This window comes from Centroberyx affinis, unplaced genomic scaffold, assembly GCF_046629955.1.
Source record: "Centroberyx affinis isolate AG114_WGS23_722 - 3 ecotype Tasmania unplaced genomic scaffold, CSIRO-AGI_Caff_v1 ptg004565l_1, whole genome shotgun sequence".
Classification (NCBI taxonomy): Eukaryota; Metazoa; Chordata; class Actinopteri; order Beryciformes; family Berycidae; genus Centroberyx; species Centroberyx affinis.
In genome coordinates, this window is record NW_027282192.1 from 97,115 (window position 1) to 123,715 (window position 26,601).

The 26,601-nt window shown below is 40.1% G+C and overlaps 3 protein-coding genes across 4 annotated transcripts; 1 reads left to right on the forward strand and 2 right to left on the reverse strand.

Annotated features, from left to right (window-relative positions):
- Positions 1-8: 8 nt before the first annotated feature.
- Positions 9-11,246, reverse strand: ddias (DNA damage-induced apoptosis suppressor). Its single transcript, XM_071544414.1, has 8 exons — positions 11,128-11,246; positions 10,640-10,801; positions 10,234-10,342; positions 8,488-8,801; positions 7,642-7,804; positions 6,122-6,277; positions 3,769-3,821; positions 9-48 (listed from the first exon to the last, which is right to left on the reverse strand). The coding sequence occupies exons 1-8, from the start codon at positions 11,244-11,246 to the stop codon at positions 9-11; spliced, it is 1,116 nt and encodes a 371-aa protein (XP_071400515.1).
- A 2,560-nt stretch (positions 11,247-13,806) lies between these two features.
- On the reverse strand, positions 13,807-19,368 carry LOC139665412 (uncharacterized). 2 transcript variants are annotated; one of them, XM_071544417.1, is made up of 9 exons: positions 19,236-19,368; positions 18,597-18,664; positions 18,315-18,362; positions 17,202-17,266; positions 16,811-16,848; positions 16,497-16,576; positions 15,403-15,465; positions 15,099-15,149; positions 13,807-14,793 (listed from the first exon to the last, which is right to left on the reverse strand). In XM_071544417.1, the coding sequence occupies exons 1-9, from the start codon at positions 19,309-19,311 to the stop codon at positions 14,740-14,742; spliced, it is 543 nt and encodes a 180-aa protein (XP_071400518.1). In that variant the 5' UTR covers positions 19,312-19,368; the 3' UTR covers positions 13,807-14,739. The 2 variants fall into 2 exon arrangements, with proteins under 2 accessions (XP_071400518.1, XP_071400519.1); XM_071544418.1 differs by having other exon boundaries at positions 18,597-18,657; positions 19,236-19,353.
- Positions 19,369-23,979: 4,611 nt separating this feature from the next.
- Positions 23,980-25,000, forward strand: LOC139665411 (trace amine-associated receptor 13c-like). Its single transcript, XM_071544416.1, has one exon. It carries the CDS (start codon positions 23,980-23,982, stop codon positions 24,970-24,972), a length of 993 nt encoding a protein of 330 aa, XP_071400517.1. The 3' UTR covers positions 24,973-25,000.
- Positions 25,001-26,601: the final 1,601 nt, after the last annotated feature.

The following is a 26,601-nucleotide window of genomic DNA, read 5'->3' on the forward strand; positions in this document are numbered from 1 at the left end:
GGGGCAGCTCAGAGCTTCTCTTGAACCTCGACATCTGCTGAGGTGGAGCTGTGGAGGACAGAGAGACACAGACGACATCATGTTTACCTGAAGCCAAGATGCCTTTTCTCCCAGAAGCACACTGGGCCGACCTCCCAGGCAAATACAGGTTAAATCCTTAGTTAAGAATTTTTGTGAACAGATCAAATGACTATTTATAAACATTCCATGGTTATAATATTATTTTATATTAGGGATATTGTTAAATTTAATGATTGCAGATACACAGTATATTACACAGCACCTGCACAGGTTTCTACAACCTCCCCAAAAGGGCCAGTGAACTATGAACAACAATGTCTTGGCCTGCAGAAGTTTCTCATGACATACATAACAATATAAAAAAACTTTTACCTCCTGACTTCTTTTGTTTTTCACTTTTCAGTGTTATTAAAATAATACAAGAATAATAAATGTATTATATTATATACATATATATGTATGTATAATGATAAAATAATAATACTCAAATAATTAAATCAAGTTTATTTGTATAGCCCTTGTATAGCCAGTTACAGTCTCAAAGTCCTTCACAGTGTATGAAATGATAAATGAAAAAAAAAAAGTGTTATATCATTGTTGTCTTATTTTTGTAAATGTGTTGTAGTTATTACATAGTACCCAGCCCCATACAGTGTAATGGTAAATTACTAGTTTTACAGAAATACTGAGAGACTGTGGCTGACAGTTACTGGGAGAAAATATCTGAAGGTTTATTTGTCTGAAGATGTAGCCAGATCCAGATCTGACAAGGAAATAGTCAAGATCAAGTCAGTAACAAGCCAACTGATACCAGAACCAAGAGTTAAACATTTTGCTACTGTCTAGTGTCTATTTAGCATTGACCTGGCCTTGGAGATAAAGTACAGGTTTGTGGAATCTGAAAATCTCCAATTTTATTCTTATTTTTGCTTCATCCACCGCGAAATCTAATTAAACAAGATATACCTGTAATTAAACAAGTGATGTTCTTTTTATACATTTGTTAGAAAATGTTGGACGGAAAACTTCACTTTAAGTCTGCATTGCATACATTACAATTTCTGAATTAGTGATCACACACATGAATCACCTTTCACTGAAGACACACCACTTCGATTAACTCTTTTTGTCAGATGATTTTTGGAAATCTGTAGAAAGTCTTCCTCTTCACAGACAGAACAGTGCAGCAGCATGGCACAGGTCACGAACCACAGCCACATCTACTGGAACAACAGCAGACAAAATGTACACATTTCTCCTGTCAATCATTTAATTTATATTATTTATCACTCGGAAGGAGAAGAGAGTTACCTACTGAAGCAAATTTAAAATTACTCACCATTACAAACTGATCTCTAGACAGTGTCATTGCCTTTTCAGTAGTTTGACTGCTATGGCTCTGATGCTTAGTAGCACAACACTTGATTTTGATTTATTTATTTTAGAAAGATTAATAATTGACTAGCAAATTGCTGATCTAGGGAAAGGGAGTCATTGACATGGCTTTTCACCTTGGTGAAATAAAATGCAACCATATATTGTATGTGCACAGATGTTATTTATTTCAGCACTTATGTATTACTTAACTGTATTATACAAAAGCACTAGATAGTCTCTGTTCTGTGATGGCAGAATTTGATATACTTTTAAGAAATGACTTAAATATAACTACATAGCCTGTTGCCACAAGTTTATGCCTGATCTCTTCGACTGCCTTGTTGTGTACGGTGGTCAAAGATCAGCTTCAGAAGTTGCTGAAACTCAGGTTGACAGTTTTGGTCCTTATCAGTCTAAACAAACTGAGCATATTCCTCAGAGTCAGGTACATTACACACAGTATCAATTAATATGTTGTGTATTGGATGGGGATTTGCTGAGATCCGGCCTACATTGGATTACTAAGTTTTATTGACAGACCAAGAAAAGACTATAACTACATAATAACTGCACCGTGGGACACTAGTCTACCTGACAGGAGGTTTACAGTATATGTCAACTGTCATAAGGTGTGACCTGGTTTTATGTATTTTGTGGCATAGCAGTGAAAGATACAATTTAAACAACACATTTCAAAATGAAGGTCCTCCTTCCAACCACCATTTTCAACATCTAAAACATCCACTGAGCTGGCCATGAAGTATGTGCTGTAAAGTTTGTTTTTCATCTCATACTGTTTGTTATATACACCACGCCTTTGTTTTAACCACATTTTCACATGCTTCATATCCTCCTCTGGGACCTGAGTACGATATAATCCCAAGAGCTAACTGTGGCTATTAGCACTTGCTTTCTTTTTGTTGAATATGTAGGTTAATACAAATGTGCTTTCTGAAAAATGTAATCTATTTACTGTATGTTATCATGCATCAATTTAGGATAAATGATAACATAATAGGCAAGCTAGGAAGATGGTTAACTAGCTTCATCATAATTTTGTTTAGTATCAATCTGTAAGAAGCTAGTTAGGCCTTACAAACAATAGTAATGTGGCAACCAAACATGCAAGGCATTGAAATGCAATATGTCTGTTATCATAGAGCATAGGAAAACAAGAAAACAACACCACCTTAACTTGCAAGAATTACTTTATCTCCAAAAATGCACACAACATTTCAGTCTATAAGACAGAAGTGACTTCCCAGTCTGGTGGAGCTCTTCCCACAAACTGAGCAATGATGAAGTTTATTTCCTGAAACTGTCCCATCTGTCTGCTGCCAATTCTGTGCCACCTGGCTGTAACCCATATCATGTTGAGAATATTTACCCACATTCAGTGCATTCAAATATTGCCAGAGAGTGTATTTATTGATGCTTTGTTAGAACTCTGGAACACATAAACCCTTGGCTACACGCAATGCAGTGGTATGGTTTTCCTCCTGAGTGTTCATCATAACTCATCCATCCTTTATTACACCTAGAAAGCACTATTAGGCACAATAGAAATAGTACAAAGAATACATATGATCGGAGCCATCGCCAGATCTTAAGCTACTTGATCACTTATGATGTTACAGTCAATGGTGGCGTCTCAGACACTTGCAGGATCCTTGCCAAACTCCATTGAAGCCATTCTGGTGGTTTCTACATCATGTCTGGATGAATATTGATTGCTTGAATTTTTTTCTTAGCAGCTTTGCAGAGTTTAATTTTTTGTCATCAGTGGCAGCTTTCATTACCCCACCACGATGTATTCCAGTGAATTCACCTGTTTGAATTTTCATGACAAAAAGACAAACATGTTAGTTCTTAAATGTAGACAAATTAGCACTAAATCAGAGAAGGGTGAAGGCAAGGCAAGGCAGCTTTATTTGTATAGCACATTTCATACACTGGGGCAATTCAAAGTGCTTTACAGAGTGATAAAAATACAGTAAAGGTAAAAGATTTACAATTAAAAAGTGCAAAAGTACAGACAAGAGATACAAAAGAAAAAAGACTTAAAAAGTAAACTAGTGCAGTTCAAATCAAATGAAATAGAAAGATGAAAGAACACAACAAATACTCCCACTTTTAGATGCACATTGTGAGTGAACCCATATGATTTTCTGTAATTTTCTTTTCCCCTGTCCTTCCTGATTCTACTCTTGATCTGATATTTACGTCAGATCTCACTGCCTAAGGCAGACGAGAATCATAGATTCTCCTCTTGGTCAAAAACCTCACCATCCACAGATGGATGAGAATCATACAGGGTAAAGCTCTGTCCCCCCCACATATAGTGTTCACTCATGTGCAAGTAAGCATTACCTGGACAAGACGAAGGAAAATCCGTACTTGCCCGTGTCAGCTCTGGTGGGATCCTGAACAGAAAGAGTTAAAATTAAGGTTATTTAAAAGCTAAGCTGAAAAGATACGTTTTTAGCCATTACAGGGTAGAGTAGGCAGTGTAAAATAAGAAAGTTTTTAGCTTTGACTTAAAAGTGGTCAGAGTCGGGGCTTGTCTAATATCATCTGGGAGGTTATTCCAGGTCTGTATTGCATGATAACCAAATGCTGCTTCAACGTGTTTTGTTCTAACTCTTGGGACAGCCAGTAGGCCAGCCCCAGATGTCCTAAGGGTCCTAGAAGGTTCATATGGCACAAGCATGTCAGAGATGTATTTGGGCCCAGAGCCACAGAGTGATTTGTAGACAAGCAGCAAGATTTTTCGTCAGGACCCTGGCAGCAGCGTTCTGAATAAGGTGGAGTTGCCGAAGAGCTTTTTTTGAAAGCCCAGTGAACAGACCATTGCAGTAATCCAATCTACTGGAAATAAAGGCGTGGGTAAGCCTTGTTTGGACATTAGTCCTCTGACTCTTGCAATAGTTTTTTAGATGGTAGTAAGCTGACGAAGTTACCATACACTAGATGAAGAAAACATACACTAGATGTACTGGCAAGTAAACTGATTTATATTATTATCCTTTCAGATCTCAAAACTAGTATGTATTTAGCAGTGGTGTGGATTGCCTGCTTTACGTGGGGTGCATGTTTTTTCATAGATACCCTTCACTGTTGAATTGATTGAATAGTGAAGTTGATGGAAAACACATTTATAGGCAAGAATAGATGAACAGCTTCTGGAAGGACACTTGAGCAATATGGCAAAGGAGATGGAGTTTGTTTGTAATCCCTTTGGACTTTATCTGTACACCTGCCGATCCCCTTCCCCCTCTAACCTTACCATATCTGTCACACTGTCCGTCATTGGTGCTTCCAAGACTTAAGAATATAGTGATGCAATATTTCCTTCTGAGGGAATATTCTTCACTTCTTGAACTAGTTTTGTTATTGTCAAAGTGCAGTCCAGCAGTGAATTGGTTGTGAGAGGGAATAAACTCCCAGGTTGAGTAGGTGAGAGAACAGGGAGAGCTGCAACAGGTGTGAAAAGATTGGGAGGTGTGTGTGTGTGTGTGTGTTTGAGCAGGGGGAGCTCAGGGAACAACAAAAAAAACAAAAAACAGCAATGATTCCCACTTTTAACTGACTACTTAGTCAATAGTTGCATCATTGACAGCAAAACAACCTGCCAACTCTCACCAACTCACTAGATTTTATCCTGTTGTCATTAATTTAATTAATCATTTTATTCCACACATCCACACATGATGGACTGAAATGATATGACAGAAAATTCCTCAGGTAAAATAGTGGTTTATTGCACTTCTAAATGCATGACAACAATTGCAAAACACAGACAGGGTCTGCAAAACCTTGCAAAGTCTGATCTTGCTTTTGTCAAGATTGCATAAAAGTCCTCCTGAGGTCTCCAGAACATTACCACCTTAAAAGTCTGACTGACCAATTCACCAATACCACCATAAATCTACTTGACCAGTTCTGATCAATTCATTAGTGCAATTTTAAATGTGTTCAAACATTTCATCACCTTAAATCTGCCACCTTAAAAGTATGTTAGATCTGTTCATTGGCACTGCTTCAAATATTGTCTAATAAATATTCCACTTAAAATATGCTGGCAAGCATTATGTAATGATATGACTCTGCTGTTAGGAATGTTATACTTTTAAAAACTCTTTCAAAACAAAAATGGGTATATCATACCCTTTCAGAATTTCAAATACTTCTGATACAATCCAACTTAAGGGTCAAATGTATTCATTAAGCAGACCATTGAATTAACACATTTAGACCTTAACTGATCAAGATACAGCCATCTAAACTATCATTTAATCCAAACAATCATTTATGTGCACATATATGTTGTACCTTTTAGAGCGAGTCAGAGAACAAATCTCTGGACCAATCACATGCCTCGTCCTCATCATGGAGGGAGTGACCATCAGACCCCTCCGGACTTACCACATCAACTGATGTGTTTTTACTGGACCCTGCCCTCTCACTGCCACATGGCTGACTGCAGACACCATTTCCTGTTTGACTTTGTGCCACATGTGTCTGTGATGTTTGGTCCAACAGAGTTCTCTTACACTTAACTCCGTCCGTCTGCTGTCCTTTCCGATCATAACCAAAACCCCCGCCACAGTTATCGTTGTGTCCTTTTCGTCTGGGCTTTACAGGCAGTCGCGTTTTAGGAGGGCCCGTTATTTCATTGTCCTCATAGTCACACACACTCAGATCGCTCACACTTGTGTCACACTTGTGGTTTGTTCTTCTCCCTGTTGATCCTCTGTTTACAGCCCCTCTTCTCTGGAGCCTCAGATGCTGCCGGGTCAGCAGACAGTGTTGAGGCTCGTCCAGCTTCCAGAAACTTCTCTTGGGGGCAAGGCTGCGGCTGCATCTGTTGGGTGTAGTACTGCACACCAGGTTTTCTTCTGCACACACTCTGCCACACTGGTGCAGCTGGTTAGCACTGAAACTGTTTAACTCACAAAGTGAAGAGGTGATTTTGGCCGGCTTTTCACTGTCCCATGCAGGCGTACTCAAGTGAAAAGCAGAAGAATCCCGCCTGTTGGGTTGCAAGCTGAATTCACCCAATGTAGAGGTCCTATGTGTGGAAGCAGGTAACCCTGCAACGACAGCTACCTTCACTATGGGAGTAGACTGAGAGGGAGGGATGAAGTCAAGAGACTGTGAATAATCACACTGGATCATGTCGATAGCTTTTTTATCGCTATTCAGATCTTGCGTGCCTGGTGACTGCGAATTGCCACCACTGTCTATGTGAATGCCTTTATTGCTATTTAGACTTTGTTTGTCTGGTGTGTATAAATACTGGACCAGAATACTGGAATTTTCATATTTGTCCATGTGAACGATGGCCTCTTCACTATTCAGGTGCTGTGTGTCTGGCCTGGATCGGAGTGAGCGTGCTTCTGTGATTGAGTCTGTATCACGCATCTGTCCGTTTCCATGTGTGTCGGGCATCTTGCTGCCAGTCTCTGCATGCGTGGTGAGTGTCTCTGCGTTTGTCAGTGAGCTATTGAATAAGTCTGCTGAACAATCATAAACGTCCTCTACAAGTTGCTCTTCTTCCTTGCATTTATTGAAAGATACAGAACCAGCTTCCTCATCCTCCTGCTCACACTCATGGGAACAAACATCACTGGTTTGCCACCTGTTTTCACACCCATCAGGGTCCCCGTCTGTCTGGTCAGGTAAATCAAGAGTGACGTCACCCCCATAAATCACTGCAGCTGTATTAGTGACATCTTGTAGTATCCTCTTGTATGAGTGTGTGTCTGTCAATGGGTTGATACTTTGACAAAGTGAGACAGATTCATTTGACGAGTTCTTGTCATGTGATTGTCCAACTGATGTGTCACTTCTAGTTGTTTCTTTCTGATTTGGTGCAATTACATTTGGCTCCGTTTCACTAAATGTGTCTAACATTTCATCTCCCTCACACAAAAACGCTGCTAGACTCTCAGAGAAAGGCAAATCCTCCCAAGCCACGGAACATGACAAAGATGTTTTGGTCTGCTCTCTTTCAGAAAGCCCCTTGTCCCTGGGGCTGAGTGGTAGAGTCCTACTGTGGCCAGGCTGGGAAGGACTGGACCAAGTGTGCAGGGTGGGAGAGTTTCCATTAGCATTCTGGATAGATGAGTCTGGGCATTTGGTGAATGACTGACTATTGCAAGAGCTGCTCTCATATAATGATGGAAGGGGTGCTATCTCCAATGTGACTTCATGTTTCTCCCAGCAGCCTCTCTGCCACACAGGTGTCTGATGTGGCGGTCTTTTGTTGTGTGTCTGTCTGCCATTCTCATTTCCACTGTCCTGGGTGCTGCAGCCTTCCTCCTGCTCCGCTGATGAAGTCACCAGTCCCAGTGACTGTTGCCACGGTGGGGTGGGACTAAGGGTGCAGTCCTGGTGCCGTGATCTAGGAGTAAAACACAGGGAATGGTCAAGCAGTTGTCATAATACAAAGAGAAAAAAAATAAACTATGGTCAAGCAATGTCATAAGGCCGCGGCCACACTGATCCATTGTGTCTGTCCGTCTCCCTTCATTTCAATTCATTTTCAATGAGAGCTGTCCGCTGTCCGGGCAGCACTGATGACACGTCCGTCTCCGTCAGATTTCTGTCCGTTTTGACAGACAGAAAGTTCAACCCAGTTGAACTTTTTCACCGCAAATCAGAGGCGTTTTTTTTTTAAATAGCGTTGACATTCCAAAACAGCCGAACGGACAGAAATCTATCCATTAGTAATTCTGTCCGTTTTCTGACGGATCAGTGTGGCCGCAGCCTAATAGTGGACACTTTCAAATCTAACCATATTCATCTAGTGAGACCATCTGATAGAGGAGATTAACATTGAAAATGTATGTGCTTTAATGAGTGACAAGATAACTGTAGACGTTTTTTTAACTCTTCAATTATAGTGGTGAAATAGTCACACATGTTGTCAATTAACTAGTTCGCTTGTAATGATTTTTCACTTTGATCAACTCCCATTCATTTCTAATTTGATTCTGGGCATCTACAGAGGTCACTCTCCCTATAATATGCAGAGAATTATCGGATACTAAGCGATGGTTGACAATATCTTCTTAATGTAATTACCTTTGCGGTGATTGGGAAAGAAGACACGAGGCAGGCAGTGTGGTATTATTCAAGCTGCTGGCTGGAGAATGATGGGGAATCAACAGTAGGCTTGTTGCTGGAGGTCCGGAGGTTTTGCTGGGATCAGTGGATCCCAGCGGATATTCTGCAGCTTTTTGAAGAAGGGTCCGGTAATAACTGATCAAAGTGCAGCCTCCCAGGGCTGCAGCTTTGGGGAGGATGATCTGACTGGCGATGAACTGGGCTATGTCTTTACTGGTGGAGCCAACTGGGACAGGCCTTTCTAACAAAGGGCCATTTTCTGTGGCAGTTACCTATGGGAGAGAGACAAAACCAGGGCTGGTTGAGATCACGCAGACTACATATGTATGAAAGTTGAATTAAACATACATTTTGGACATGTTGTTCAAAGCCTCATAATCTATTCTACATGGCAGGGTGCAATTCATGTTCAATTCAATCAACTGGATGAATCAAAGAATTTGGATCAAATGGATGAGAGGATGAATCAATGGATCAATGTATTTTCTAGAGCTGCAACTAACAATTATTTTCATTGTTGATTAATCTGTCGATTATTTTCTCGATTAATCGATTAGTTGTTTGGTCTATAAAATGTCAGAAAATGGTGAAAAATGTCGATTAGTGTTTCCCAAAGCCCAAGATAACGTCCTCAAATGTCTTGTTTTGTCCACAACCCAAAGATATTCAGTTTACTGTCATAGAGGAGTAAAGAAACCAGAAAATATTCACATTTAAGAAGCTGGAATCAGAGAATTTTGACTTAATTTTCTTAAAAAATTACTCAAACCGATTAATCGATTATCAAAATAGTTGGCGATTAATTTAATAGTTGACAACTAATCGATTAATCAATTAATCGTTGCAGCTCTAGTATTTTCCACAAAATTAAAATACTGTGTGTTTGTCCATCACATGCAATATCTCAGACACCACTGATCAGATTTGGACAAAACTTGTTAGGTGCCTCACCACTGTCTTCTGGCATTTTCAAAATTATACTGATTGACCCAAGGAGGTGCTACAATTAAAGGTCAAAACAAGATGATTTGTTGGTTCAGAGTGAAACTGCATCATTTGTGGGTGACTACATCTTCACTGTTGCCTTTTGTAGTCATGGAAACAAACCCTGGTTTATCTGTGACAGAGATATTCAAGAGTGATGCAGCAGGACTGTTCAGCACAATACCGCCTTTGATGGCAACAGATCTGCTTTTTAAGTTCCATGCACTGTATTAATTGTTATTTCCATGACAATATTATCAAACATTATGCAGCAGACATATGAATGTAATGTCCGTTCTCTCAAAACCCTGCCTAACAAAAATACAAAACAGCTAAATTAAAACTATTATATTCTATCTCAGCTTTAATTTTAGCACTGGTACCATGTGGAATTTGTTCAAATTTAATAAGGCATTTAATGGAGTGGGTTGTGTTTAATGGGGTGGATCATATTGGAGCCATTAGACAAAAATACTTGAAATCTAATCATTTTAACACTCTTAGTGAGATCCAAGATTTATGTATGAAAAGGCAAGAAAATCAAGATACTTTGCTTAGATTTTCTGACATGTTACATGTAGCTCTTGGGATTAATAGAGGATCACATTTTAAACTGGAGAAATTTTGTAATAGTACTATCGATGTCAGAAACCAGTATCAGTACTGGCACATGCCTAGTATACGTCTTTAAGCCCCTGGAATACCCCATCTCTATGGTACCTTTATTCCAAAAATAAAATGTCTCCCAATGAAACAGTCCTCTACAGCCTTGACCAGCAGTGTGGATCTGGTTCGTGCTTCAACTGGCAGATCTGAGTCCTGCACCAACCTGCAGCATCACAGACACAACAACAAAACCGTAGACTAGTTTTCACCAAACTAGAAACATAGTAGGGTTGGGAGAAAGACTTAAATGCTGAATAACAGGATGAGCCTTCTTGAAGCACCATGGGCATAATTCAATGAAACATTGGTAAAGTGAATCTGACACTTGCAGATTAAAAATGCTTACAATGGAGAGAAGACTGACAAAATGTGACAAATAGTTTTTTCAAATTATATATAAAACATCAAAAAAACAACTGTCAAGTAAATTACTACTTGACAGTTCATCTTCCGCGCTTACCTTTGTAATCCACTTGCATGAATGCCAAAGAATGGGTCCAGACAGGTTCCAAATACTGTTACTCCAAATATGTGGCTGTCCCGGGCCACTCTCAGTGACAGACGGTACCTGTAGTCAACCCGTTCCTTCAGACAGCTGTAGCCACACTTGGAGCATCTGCATCTATGAGAGGGTGGAGAGAGAGAAGATAGGAGGAGGTGTGTGACTATGTGTGTGTGTGTGTGTGTGTGTGTGTGTGTGTGTGTGTGTGTGTGTGTGTGTGTGTTTAGGCTGAGAATGAATTTGAGGATTGGGGAACCCTAGATTCTCATCTGCACTCAGATGCAGTTACAGTGGGGAAGACAGACCCTACATAAATACATGATGAAACGCAAGCCACTTAATCAAGACAGATTTTAGGAAAGTGATGTGAAAGGAATATTTATTTACCTACCCACTGTTCCCCCCTTCAAATGTAAACGAATCATGCTTTGATGGCATGTAGTTACCTCGTTGTGTCCTGTTGTACGTCTATCCTTGAGAAGCAGCCTCTACAGTACGGATAAAACACACAGGCGTCTTGTAGAGACAACACGGCGCAGTCTACCAGAGCCCGTCTGACAGGCATTTAGTCCGACAGACTTTCAATGCAGCTGTAACTTAGCTATGTTAGCTATCTAGCTAGCCAGCCACATTACAGCTAACTTAGCTGGCTAACCCCAACCTGGGGCTAACTGCAAATTCTGACCAAACTGATGTTAGGTTGATATTAGTTACCATGGCAGCGACTTCAATCCTAACACCATTACAAAAACACAAGCACATTTCAAAGTAACAAAACACCTAACTATACATGAGCTCCATTTCTCAATCTAACCATGAATTAAGCGTTGTTTATATTCGCATCTAACTTCTTGCTGATCAGGAATCAAAACACCCGCCATGCCCCGGTGTTTCATCAAAACAGTCCGATGTAATAAATGTGCCTTGAACCAAGAGTTCCTAGACGCCCTTGCTGGTATGGTTTTACCTCTTTTATTTTTATTTTATTTTTATTTTTTACGGTCTATGGGTTTTACCTTATAACCTGAACCCTCCTGTCATATAAAAAAATGCAGAGGGTGCAACTTCAATAATTTTCTCCCAGTCAGTTTTACAATGGAGGTGACTGGAGGCATGGATGGATTACTGAACAGGCCAACTGGGCCCAGCGGCCCAAGAGTTTAGGGGGGCCCCTAAGCCAGAGCCTGATACATGATGATGCTACCACTAACTTTACATTTACTGCCCTGCAATCAACGGGCTTAGTCATTTATATCAACACCAGAGCCCCAAAATTCCCCCTATAATAACCTAAACATTTGTTTTGAAGGTGTCAACATGGCACTGTCACAGTGAGTGTTCCCCTCAGTTTTAATTATTTATTATTATTTTTTTTATATGTTTTTTAGGGCTAGAATAATATGTGTTTGCACCTTGTAATTCCTTTGTAATTGTTTATTTAGTTTTCTCTGAATAAAAGGAGTAACGCCTGCACACTCGCTCCATGCCACAAAAGTTTACTGTTGACAACGTTCTGATCCTCCTTGGATCTTCGTCAGGTCAGAAAAATGTAGTTTTCTCTCCCATAAGTGCAATAACAAAAAAGATAATAGGCATAACAATATCATATACACAATGAGGGCATACAATAGTTTTTATGTTCATCTCACTTTTGTATTAAAAAAACTGTTTTGAATATCAATTTGAATGCAATCTTCAATAGCCTAGTATCCCTACATATGTTATCATCTTTCAAAAAAGATAACCTTGTGTAGGCTTCCACTTTCATTTCCATTCTCACCAGATTAACAGGTGTGTAGGGGCCTGTCGATAGAGGCCGCTGTTAAAGTTTGTGGACTGTAAACAGAGGACAGATTTGTTTAGCCTTCAGAGGTCTATCTGTTTTTGCTATTTAATTTGTAACATGACTTGCATTCAGTTGTTAGACTTAAACAGATTCCAAAATTATATTTAGATAGCTATTTTTCTAATGTGCTGTTGGCTTTGAATGTGTAAATCCTGATATTTTTTTTATAGTATAGATGCATGTTAAGGTATATGGGTGTAAGGTGTACTAAAATAAAGTTTTGTCAGGCCAGGATAACTGTGGAAAATGTGTTGTTTATGTTTAAAGGTCAATTTAAATGTTATCAGGTTTAGGTAAGTGTGTGTGTGTGTGTGTGTGCGTGTGTGTGTGTGTCTCCAGGCCATGATATTTACTCTGGAGGCGATCTTCGAGTTAATTTCACACTTTTATTTTGCCATCATATCTCTAACAAATTACAAAATAATACTTTCACTTCTCTATTTCTCTTCTACAAGAGAGTGTTGCACCTTTCTCTCTCAGCATGCTATTTTAGATTTAAGGTTGCACCTGGATTTATTTTTCAACAGTACTGAATATTTGAGCTCAGATATGATATTTTCACATCTTTCGTTTCTCCTGAATCACTAATGAAATTTCCTATGTTTACAATTTCATGTTTTAAGAAACGCATTTGGCCAGTTAAATAAAAGTCATTCTGTTTTCCATTTAGCTGGGCTCTATAGGCCACAAAGAGTCATCTGGATGGATGTGACCAACTTGGGCAACATTGGTGTCATTGCTAAGTCCGTTCCTACACTTCATCGCCACCTCACCAGAGAGTCCAAGGCCCCGCTCATTTCCATATGACTAGTTTTTATTTTGAATTTTGTCCAAAACTGTTTTTTTGCTACAAATTACTAATTTTGTCCAATCCTACAGATTTTGTCCAATCTTCTCCAAATTTGATATTCATACAATTTTGATAACATTGGCTTCCAAAGTTTGGTGATGTGTTGGCGGGGCCTAAATTGCCATAACTCAGGAACGCATTGCGCTATCTTAACCAAATTTGGTACATGTGTGCAAGTATCTACTCCAAGTATCGCCTATAGGGGGCACATCAATTGTATTTATATCTCAGTCATTGTACACTCATTGTATACAGTACAAACTCTGTACAAATTTCAAAATGCTCAGTATGTCACAGGGACCACGCTTGCACATTGGCCCACATGACACATTCACCCCAGAGGTCATCAGCTGCTCGGACCCCACCAGTTGCCGCTTGCGGCTATATTTATTTGATTCAATGAAATATACAACATTCTCAATTTCTCCTTATGACCTTTATTTCATTGGTTTCATGGCACACACAAGGCAAGGCAATCCCGAGATATCAGGTCATTTGTCCGTCATTCATATTTGAACACTGCTGATTTGATATTTCACAGAAGCTGGTGTCCCACAGCATTCGATGGCTAAACCCATGGTAAACCCATAAATTGGTAACCAAAATTAATTCTCATGGGTCACAACAAAAGTGTAGTAATATGTTTTTCAAAAGTTTCCTGGGTGAGAGACTACGTTTCACACTAGATTTACAGGCTGAAAAAATCCCAAAACTGAGATTCTGAGATAGCTCTTAAGCTACAGCAAATGCTTTTTAGGAAGAATGTTATAGCATATTGCTTCAAAAGAGATGTATTGATAAAACAACTTCAATGACAATTCCACACATGATTTATGATAACACAGAATCATACGATTTTTTGTCGCAAATCAGAGGATAGTTTGGTCTTTGATAACACGCTGTAAAAGTTAAAATGTCTGTAGCACATTTTGGTGGGCAAGGAATAACAGATTACATGTAAGGCTACAGTTACAATTCTCATTTCAAGATTACTTTTGTGATTGGATGTGGCAGATTGAAACACAGCGTTGGCTATATAGGTGCATCTACACTTGATACTTACTTTAATCTATGTATGGGTTTAGTACTCCTGGTTTAATGTTGCTGTGCAATACTGTAAGCAACCAAGGCAGCAGTAGCCTAGAGGTCAGAGAAGTGGGTTTGTGATCAGCATGTTCCCAGGTCAAATCCCTTGTGTCCAGATTTTACCCAGATTGCTGACCGCACTTCTCTGAAATCTCAACACATGATGAGATGATAAAACCTGCACTGAATAACAAGTGTAACTACAGCCGTACAGATCTTCTGTGTCTTCCACCATGGACCTGAGGAGTCTACAGCAGCTGGACATGTGGGGCTGGTCTACCACAGTGGGGCTCTGGTCAGCACGCCCCTCCAGCTGTGAGAGTCTGCCACCTGCAACACAGCAGGACAGTCAGGGCACACTGGTACTCAGTGTTACTGTCGCACGGTATGCAACATTGAGATTGCCAATATGCTTGTCTTTAGACAATTTTGGTGAAAAATAAATCAATTGCAAGAGCTATACTTAGATAGGTAAGATTGTAACCAAGATTGCAGTTATGTAGAATGCATTTATGTTAGATAAACACATAACACATGTACACCACAGTATCATAGTAGAGACACTGATCTAAAACATCTGAATTCCTGAGAGCAGAAGTTGGAAGCTTATGGTGTTTTTCAGCAGAAGGACTCACCTGCATTCTCTTATGTAGGAACCTCAGCTTCTGGTTGAGAGACTCGATCTCCTGAGACACAGAGGACAGAGATGCCACAGATGGAGAGTTGGGCTGTAACAATTTCCTCATTATCACAGTTTCATCATAATAGGAGCTATAACATTTATTTAGTCACATGTCCACCCAATAAAATCACTGATTAGATCTCCTGTTTGTGCCATTGTTGTGCTTTTGTACCACATAGTGCTTACCATAAAAATGTGGCCTATCACAGTTATCATTGTGTTTATCGTAATGTAGGACGCCTAAAAGAATCAAGTACCTGGTTCAGTTTTTCACTGCGTCTGAGTTTGATCTGAGGCAGGAGGTCCTCCAGTCTCTGAATCTGAAAAGAAGGAACAGGGTACCGTGGACTGTACATGTTTCCTTTCTAGGATTATTCTGAACAACCATTGCACTTTTCAAAACGGAGTTACAAAGTGCTTGTTAAAGTTAAACATTAAAAAAGTAAAATATGAAAACAGTTTTTTTTGTGAAAAAAGAGAGAGGTGGATGACATCCAAAAACAGTGAACTTGAGCCCACAGCACTGAAACCACACAGTATGTGACCTGGCCTGCCAAGCCACCAAGATGTTGGGCTATTAATCTTTTGATGAAAGAGTAGTCTAAACTTTAACAAGAATAGCTCTGTTTGTTCTGGGCAGCTTTTAGGTGCTCATATACTTGATGCATGCTTGTTTACATTCAGTACAGGCCTTCCCTATGCTCAAACCAGGCTTATGCTTCAATCGCAATGCTTTTTGTTTGTTTGTTTGTTTTTTTCATTTAAACTCTATTCAAATGTTTAATTTTCAAATGCATTAAAACTTTGTTGTAAAATTTCAATTTAATTGCAATTAAATCAAATCAAAACTTAGAATCTTACAACAATACCAAAAAAGGCTAGTGTGTGCTTTCCTCTGTATGGGCAACATATCCCTACTTTGTCACTACATGATTACTATGTGGCTCTTCTCTCTCAACAAGAATCAGCTTGGTTTTGAGAATGCTGTAGTGTTCCTCAAAATATTGAACTGGCAGGGTCGGGGCCAACCTCCTTTAATCTGGACTGAGGACTTTGGGGGGTTGATTGCTGCACTGTGAAGGAAAATGCAGGGGCATGCATGTTACAATCTCTGCCCTGCTGAGAGAAGAGGAGAGGGCAGCCGTTGATGTTAAAAGCAGGCATCACAGTTTGAGTTGCTGTACTGCAGATTTCAGTGTTAAAACTGCTCTTGGATACTTTATAGCAAATAGAGAAAACTGCTAAAGCACTAGCCCTGTACTTGCTTGTTTTGGGGAGATTCTGAGCAAAACTTTAATTGTTTATAAAGGTATACATTTTATTGCAGCCCAGCATGGTTACTGTGTCATACCCTCCTGTCAATGGTCTGTAGCCTGGTCTTCATGCTCTTGTTGATCACAGTCATGGCGATGGTCCTGGGCTTGGGACGCACTGGGAACAGAACAATCACAACTATAATAGACACAACATCCCTTGAGAATAACTTGCATGATCCTCAGCCAGAATTAGTATATCAATTTGACAGAAAGAGGGTGTGGCTAGTGAGTGATTCAGGCAAGAGAATAGAGAATAACACACACATATCACACATATCATATCACCTATAACACTGCATTACATGCACTGTCCCCTATCAAAGAGAATATTAGCTGAATCCACTCTTACCATGCTGGAAGATCTTGGCTACCTCCAGCACATATGGCCTATGATGAAAAATACGTCACACATTAACATCAATGCTTAGTAAATGCAGTGTACTATGTTAGAATGCATGGCTGGGCTACAGCCAGGACAACCTTAGGTGAGTACAAAACAAACCAGGGTCCAGTGACAGTTGTGTCCGACTCAAGACCAAGAACAAAAATAAGTGGAGTCAAAGTCACGACTGAGCCAGGATTAAATCAAATTTTATTCATCATTTCCAATGGCCTTGGAGGAACCTGAAATACATGAATGTCTACAACCAAGGCAAATTATAGTTGAGTTCAAAACAAGTGTAAGATTTTCCAGTTACAGTTTTGAGATCAGGACTGAATTTGCTCTGAGTTGGACTTACATGTGCTTGCTGTTAGAAGGGATGGAGCTATTCAGGGGGATCAGACAGCCGCGGTGGTTCCTTATCTGGAAACAGACAGTATCCAGTGAACCAGCTCAAGGTTTTTCAAGCTGTCATGCTGGGAACTCACAATTTCTAAATAATTTCAGTTTCAACCAAAAATTGTTTTTAACAATAGTGTATAGGTGTGAGTGATTAACTTCACCCTGTATTTCACTACTCACCCAGTAGTCTACAGTGTGTCAGCCTACCTTACATCTAGAGCTGCAACGATTAATCGATTAATCGATTAGTTGTCAACTATTAAATTAAACGCCAACTATTTTGATAATCGATTAATCGGTTTGAGTAATTTTTTAAGAAAAATAAATCAAAATTCTCTGATTCCAGCTTCTTAAATGTGAATATTTTCTGGTTTCTTTCCTCCTCTATGACAGTAAACTGAATATCTTTGGGTTGTGGACAAAACAAGACATTTGAGGACGTCATCTTGGGCTTTGGGAAACACTGATCCACATTTTTCACCAGTTTCTGACATTTTATAGATCAAACAACTAATCGATTAATCGAGAAAATAATCGACAGATTAATCGACAATGAAAATAATCGTTAGTTGCAGCCCTACTTACATCGCATCAGCATGGGGAAACTTTGGTATCATGACAACAATGATTTTTGATATTGTCCTTGCCATGCGTTGCTCAACTTTTCTTTCTTTCATTCATCTTTTCTTTGGCAGTAAGTAAGTAATGTGTGTTTGGTCATTGGTATTGATAATAGAAATCTTACAGTACATATTGCACCTTTAACTCTGAACTTCAGCTGGCAGTTAAGATATGTTGAAAATACACCAAAGATATTTTCAGCGTATCATTCATCTGTTTTATTGAATATACTGAATATACTATGATTTTTTTCTATTGTTATATTATCTAACAAATGTTTTTGCCATGCCTGAGGTGAGGCAAAAGGAAATTTTCCAGTCTTCGGGGGATAATAAGGCTGTTTTCTATATTATTCTCCTCTTTTTGTTCAATTAACACACTGTTATAGGCTACAAACATTCAGAAACAGGCCTACATCTTAAACATGAAGGTGCGTGAGTTGCTGTACCTTGATTATGAAATCGGTAGGGTTCAGCCCAAAAGCACTTGTGATGATCTGAAAAGAGAGAGAATGCTACTTAAAAAATGATTGTATAATATTTATGATACAATATAACAATACATGCATACATACAGGCAGGGGCTTTTAACAACGTTTGTTATTCTTTTGACTATCTATTCAGGAATATGGGCCAGATTATGTAGGCCTGGTCTCTCCATATAGGCTACAATATTCCTATACTTAACACTTCATACAGCACTACACAAACACAAACACACACACACACACCTGTTTGACCATGGTAACCTCAGTCCCTCGAGGAATGGGCACTTCTCGTAGAGCCACCACTCTGTCATCTGCAACAGATGCAGCAGGTACCATTAGGTCCGCACAAGAAAATTTTACTTTTACTTGGACCTTGCAAGTACAGCAAATCTCTCTCTCTCTATCTCTCTCTCTCTCTCTCTCACACACACACACACACACACACACACACACACACACACAAACTGCAACAGCCAAGGTGCAGGCAGGAGATCATCCTCTTATAACCAGTAATCCCACTCAACAGTCAAATGCAGCTGTTGCTCTCCTGTGATAATTTGGGAAGTTAGAATGATTAAGCTGTAGGCTATCTGTGCTAACATGAATCTAAGCATTTGGTAAAGGTAGGAAAACCACTTTGAATACAACATTCATTTCCATTTTGGATTTATACCATGGTCTGCCACAACAGACTCTGAATAGCTACCTTTCCCTGCTCATTAGCCTCCAATGGGTTAAAAAAAAAAAAAGGTCGTTGCTATGGATACACGTACACGCACGCACACACACACACACACACACACACACACACACACAGAGTACATCAGTGGCTGAAAATAATTTCTCAGTCATTACGGTCGAAAAACACAGAAACTTACGAACCGTTTTTGTCAAGCCGTCTTAGAGCGATCCAGGCGTTTGATAAACGTTGTGATTTATCAAAACTGATATTAGACATATTTTAATCACCCGCTCAGCGCAGCTCGAGTGAACTGGCTTGTGTTCCTCCAGCCCGAATAACAATAAGACTTCCGGTCGGATTTTGTTTTAGTTTTTATTTTTTTTTATTTTTTCACAATAAAAGCATATCCACAACACTTACATATTGACTAAAAAACTTCTTTTCGCACAAAAAACCCCATATAATTATGCATTACAACGCAACTATATAATCTGTGCAATGTTTTTCTATGATAAGAATTGTTCTAATCATTTTGTTGACAGTTCCTACATTTAAATGGAGACTTGTCATTTTTGAAGTACATAGGCTACACAGACTAAACATTACACAGTTCGGTTTGTCTTGGTGGTTCTACTCTTTAAGCTGCTCCCTGCTGCAGTAATTGAAGCATAACAGCATACACAATAAAAGCATAGCACATAGGCTACCAAATGAATATGCAGGCAGCACCGAGAGATAAATCCCCCAAACTCAACATAGGTCAGGCCAGGTCACTAAGTATGTGTTTGGTCTTCCTGATCTCCACCAGGAATCAGGATCCACAAGGTCATTCTACCAAAAGCAAACTATTGTAGTCTATGTGTAATTTTGCATGCAACACATCGTTAGATCCCCTTCTGCAGGGCAGGACTTGAGATTTCTCTAGAAAATAGGCATGTGCTGCTCTCAATAGTGTTCGTCAACAACCCCTATAGATGTAGGCTACACAAAGGAAAGATGCTGACCTGCTGTATCCTGGTACATGCAAAATATTCTACCTAGTGTCACAACTATGTGTACAGTGGAGCACCCACTGCTTCCTGGATTACCAGGATATCCAAAACCACATCTTAAATTCACCGATGGCTTCTGAGAAGATGGCGTCAGAGCGTGTCTGCAGATCACCAAAGATGAAAACCAAGACCTATAGGCCATCCAGGCCAAAAGGTGATTAATGTCGGACGGACGCATGTACACACACACACACACACACACACACACACACACACACACACAGAGTCTAACTCAACGCCTAAGAGATTACATTAGTTTCAACACAGCAACTTTCTACCAGAGGAGTATTCACACCTCCTTGTAACAATGTCATATAATAACACCTCAAACCACAATGGGATCACCCCAGTCAGAGGTGTTAAAAAACATTAAACATACTTTCCAACATCAACACATGATGCAACCATGGGTTGTGCCCTTTACACAACATGTGGGCCGTGGCTAGAGTTGGGACAGACTATGCAAACTTTCCTGTATATGAAAAGTAAGGTGTCACCTATTCCCTGATCATGTAAATGGCACACACTTGTGACAAAACATTTACTAATAAGTTAATACTTTATACTAATTTTCAGTGCCATCAATCCAAACACCTACACATCTAAAGGAGTTAATTGAAGGGTGGAAAGTCAGCCACTTTGAAAAATAGCTACAAATGTAATGACAGTTTTGTCAAAGTGGAGAGTGGATGAAGGAGGGAGATGGTTGGCGGACAAAAGAACAAGGTAGCAAGAGCTAAATGCAACATTATAGTGAACACCAGCTTCTTAATTTAGTGGGTTGTTAGAGAGCGGATCATAGGCACTGATACAATTGAGAAGGGGACATAGACAGAAGGGAAATAGGAAGTTGAAAGTTATACAGAATAAAGTTGAAAATTGAGTCGTTTTTTAATAATGAGCAAGCTCACCATGGCAAGACAGATCAATCTGAAATAATTTTCTGCATGATGAATAGATGAAGATTTGTTTGCTGCTGGTTACAGTCACACTGTTTCTCAGTAACAGAAAGGTACAAATGTAGCAACTAACAATGCTTCTTGGCAATACATTTTATACCGTTGGAAAGCCTGTTTATTTCCCTTTTAAATGGTGCCTCATTTGTAAGGAACATGCATTTGTGGGATGAGCAGCACAGCTGAGTATGTGGGTTGCGCTCATGAAAAATTTGCCAAATCTTCTCTGCCAATGCCAAACAGCTTATTCTGCTGTTGCTACTGACTCTTGTTTTGAGCTTCCGGTACCCCCAGGTGCTGACAATCAGGTACCTGATTCGCACCTGCACTGGAACCTGAACATGTGGAGGAACGTTATGTTCAGCGATGAGTCCAGATTCTGCCTACGGAAGTTGGATCGTAGGGTCAAAGTGTGGAGAAGACGGGGAGAACGCTATGCTGATTGCTGCACCGATAGAGTAACACCTTTTGGTGGAGGCAGTGTGATGGTGTGGGGCGGCATCTCCATCACTGGAAAAACGAGGCTTGTCATCATTGGAGGCGATCTCAATGCAGAGAGATATCGAGATGAGTTTCTGCAACCAGTGGCAATCCCATATCTCCACAGTCTGGGACCAAACTCCATCCTCCAAGATGACAACGCTCGCCCCCACAGAGCGAGGTTTACCAGAGCCTACCTCCAGAATTTGGGAGTAGAGAGAATGGAATGGCCTGCCAACAGTCCTGACCTCAACCCAATTGAACACTTATGGGATCAGCTTGGGCGTGCTGTTCGTGCTAGAGTGACCGACACAACCATGTTGGCTGACTTGCGACAAATCCTGGTTGAGGAGTGGAATGCCATCCCCCAGCAGTTTGTGACCAGGCTGGTGACCAGCATGAGGAGGAGGTGCCAGGCTGTTGTGGCTGTGCATGTGGTTCTTCCACATGCTACTGAGGCTCCTGACTGTTTGTTAAACGAATAAATTGTAAAATTGCCAATATGTCTTGTTTCTTCCTTGTTACTGATAGACTTCAATCATCCAATCCACCAAACAACACCAAACAAGAGTCAATAGCAACAGCAGAATAAGCTGTTTGGCATTGGCAGAGAAGATTTGGCAAATTTTACATGAGCGCAACCCACATACTCAGCTGTGCTGCTCATCCCACAAATGCATGTTCCTTACAAATGAGGCACCATTTAAAAGGGAAATAAACAGGCTTTCCAACGGTATAAAATGTATTGCCAAGAAGCATTGTTACAACAGAGAAATAATCTACCAAACACAAAGTTCCGAACTTTTTGTGCGATGTTTAGTTTATTGGAAAAGTGCAACTGATATCAGTAAGGAATCCATGCTGGTGGTAGTGTTTATTTAGTTAATACACACGATTGACCTAATCCAGCCACTGAAATGCCTCTTCCACACATCTTACCTTTGAACAGGGGTGGCATTTCAGAAAGAACCATTCTCTACACCATTCAACAGGAAAGTGACTGGTCAAATAGGTCAAATAGGTGAAACTGGTGAATTCAAACCATTGTGCCTCCAATTGGACTACTTCATATCTACTCAACTCCATCAAACATACTCAACATAATAATATAATAAGACTTTAACAATATTATTTGCATGGTAACTGATCAGAGAACATCTTTTACTTAAAGGAATAGTTCACCCAAAAATGAAAATTCTGTCATCATCTACTCACCCTCATGCCAAATGAAACACAGGTGAAATTTGTCCATATAACACACAGGGAGGTTGCCAGCACAACTTTGTAGCAGCCTTCTCCAAAACAACTGAAGTCAATGGGGACCTGTTCTTTAGAGTTCCAAAACAAAAAGAGCCAAACACTCACACTGTGAATATAAAGACCTATACACCATTATTTGTTGCAAATCAATCAGCTGTAGTTAAGATTTGCACTAAATTATGGTATAAATATACTGTAGGTCTTTTTGGAACTCTGAAGAACTGCTTCCCACTGACTTCAGTTGTTTTGGAGAAGGCTGCTTTGGAGTTGTGCTGGCAACCTCCCTGTGTGTTATATGGACAAATTTCACCTGTGTTTCTACTGGCATGAGGGTGAGGAGATGATGACAGAATTTTCAATTTTGGGTGAATTATTCCTTTAACTTCCAAAACTGCACATAAGTAACTGTACTGAAGGCCTGAGACTTTATTGTTGCTACTTTATTTTTGTAATTAATTACCTCCAACATTCAAAACCCAACCGTGGTTTGGTAATTGTTGAAGTTGAGCGCCTTCTCATGCACATTGTAATCGTAGGTATAGGCAAAAACAAACAATTGCCAATTGAGATTTAGAATTTACAAAAATAGTTAGGATTTCCTAACTTAAGAGAGGAGGTCTGAGATAAGATAGGACACAGCCATGAGTTTAAGATTTGCTTCTGTAATAAAAAGATTTTTCCTATCTTGGAAACTCAAGATAAGTTAGGACAAGAATTTAGGATTTCTTTCTGTAATGAGGCCCCAGGTCGGCAAAATACCAGTCTGTGTCAATTTGGTGGGTGGGCAGCATGAAATCACTTATTGTGTCTCTGAACCAGTGTCTACATTGAGGGGTCTCTCTTCGAAGCCCACAGCAGGGCTCTTTTACGATTAGTGATGAAGAGCAGGGGAGATGAGGAAGTAAACAAAATGCAAGAAACGAGGAAGAGGTTGACAAAGAGGGAGGGAGAGAGATGCAAAAGGTAGGAAAAGGAGCACTGGACAGGTATGGGGGAGTCGAGGGAGGAAGACGAGAGAGGGAGTGTAACAGGCAGTGATGAAGAGGGAGGGAGAGAGACGGGGGAACTGTGTCCACTAGAGAGAGAGGGAGATAAATGAGCTGCACAATGTCTCGCTTGGTCAGAGCGCTGCAGGTCCTCATCGTCAAAGCCTGCACTTGTCCGTCTCTGAATACTCTCCTCTCCAGTGGCTGACGATGGACAGCCTGGAGGGAACCGAGCTCTGCTACCCCGAACTCCTCAACTCCTCCTGCCGAGGGCCGATGCGTCCTCGTTCCGAGGCTCTTCTTCTCTACACGCTGCTATCCTTCATCGCTCTGCTTACCGTGGCTCTCAACCTGCTGGTCATCATCTCCATCTCCCACTTCAGGCAGCTCCACACACCCACCAACCTGCTCCTCCTTTCCCTGGCCGTGTCGGACCTCCTTGTTGGACTGCTGGTGATGCCGGTGGAAACGATCCGTTTCATAGAGACCTGCTGGGTGCTGGGTCGCCTCATGTGCGCTCTGTCGTACATTATCGGCTTCACTCTCACCTCTGCCTCTGTGGGAAACATGGTGCTCATATCGATCGATCGCTACATAGCCATTTGTTACCCTCTGCAGTACCCCGCCAAAATCACTCAGCACAGAGTGAAAGTCTCTGTCTGTCTGTGCTGGGCCTGTTCGGTTCTCTACAACGGGCTGATTTTAAAGGACCATCTTCGGCAACCAGACAGGCACAACTCCTGCTACGGAGAGTGTGTGGTGGTCATCGACTATATCTCTGGGGCCGTCGACCTTGTGTTCACTTTCATCGGCCCCTGCACAGTTATTGTTGTTCTATACATGAGAGTGTTTGTGGTGGCCGTGTCCCAGGCGCGTGCCTTGCAGTCTCACATTACAACTGTTACGCCTGGTAAGGTGACTGTGACTGCCAAGAAATCAGAGAAAAAAGCAGCCAGGACTCTTGGTATTGTCATACTGGTGTTTTTGATGTGTTTCTGCCCCTATTACTATCCCTCTCTTGCAGGGCAGGACATCTCAAACAATGCCTCATCTTGGGCTTTTGTGTCCTGGCTGTTGTATTTTAATTCCTGTTTGAATTCACTGATATATGCCTTTTTCTATCCATGGTTTAGAAAAGCTATTAAGTTCATTGTCACCCTAAAGATACTGGAGCATAACTCCTGTGAGGCCAAGATACTTTAAGGCCACTATTCACAGACAACATTTTCAAACAATTTAGACGGTCAATATCAGCTTCAGCAGGGGTTTTGACTGAAACGTGATAAAATCAATGAGGGTAATAATAATAATATAATACTCTTGGTTATACTTGATGGTAGAGTATATCTAAATAATGCAAATGCAGCATCTGTTTTAATGCTTTCCATTTCCATATTTCCTTCATTCCTTCCAGACTGTTTTTTGAATAATTGTTTCTTGTAATCGCCATGCCAAGATCAATTACTTGATTGAAATGATTCTTTCAGTTTGTCCAAGCCCTGTGTTTGGACATTTATTTTCACTGATATTATAAATTTGTCTCTGCATAAGGCAAATCTAATTTCATTCACCTCACAGTCTCTCTCACCAGCATCTTAGTCTGTGAAATGCATACTGTATATTTATAATAGGTTTGGCTCCTCTACAAACAAAAATGTAAAAGGCCATTACATAACTATTTTGTTTATTATCTTAAAAAATACAAAATGTAATCATTTTAACAAAAACAACAACAACACATACATTAACAACATATTTGTTTCTGTTGAAACAAGCTAGGATTCTTCATCTTCTGGGCTGAGACTGGAGCCACCTGACCTCTGAAAGGAACAGGACAACAATTAATAGGTGCCCAAATGCAGTGTGTTTTCTCATTTTATTCACTCAGCATTCTTGGCAGTCATTGTGGTAGCCATTGTAAAAGTCCTCTGTCATGTATTTATCTTGCATTACTGCAGACAATTCTTTCTTGATTGTTATACAGTAGAACCAAATCAGTATAGTGTAACACAAAATTCTCAACCAACAACTACTTTTACAATGGCTGCATCAACATTTGTTATATGTGTGCAAAGTAAACTATGTCCACAAATAAATAATATAATAAATACCAGGGATTTCATGTGGCCAGAGGTCATCACAGGCAGGACACCTCGGTTCTGATCTTCCTTTGAAGTATCTGGCCACACATGGGTTGTGTATCTGTATGCCACATGTCGGATTCTCACAGATTTGGCACTGAAAGAAGATCATGTTCATCCAGTGAGTAAATTCATTAATGCCACATGTGCCAGACAAAAGCAAAAATTACATTAATCGCGTACAAATGTAAACAATTTTTATGCAGACAATAGTGTATAGGCGTGAGTGATTAACTTCACCCTGTATTTGACTACCCACCCAGTAGTCTACAGTGTGTCAGCCTACCTTACATTGCATCAGCATGGGGAAACTGGTATCATGACAACAGTGATTTTTGATATTGTCCTTGCCATGTGTTGCTCTACTTTTCTTTCTTTCATTCATCTTTTCTTTGAGTAAATGTATGGCATTTCCATTCAACAATATAGAGGTAAAGTAAAAGTTAAAAGGGCATCTAGTAATCTAGTGTTTTTATTGCCCTCTATCGGCGACCAAGGAAATGCAACAACACCAACAGGTCTCTGGCACAGCTTACAGTGACCTGTGATTGACATGAATAATAGTCACATTTTCACAATAGAGACAAGTAAGGTAGTTAATTACAGCAGAGATTCAACAGAAAAGTCTGGTGAAGAAGTAATATATCACAACACAAAATACTGTAATAATTATAATAATAATAATCATAAT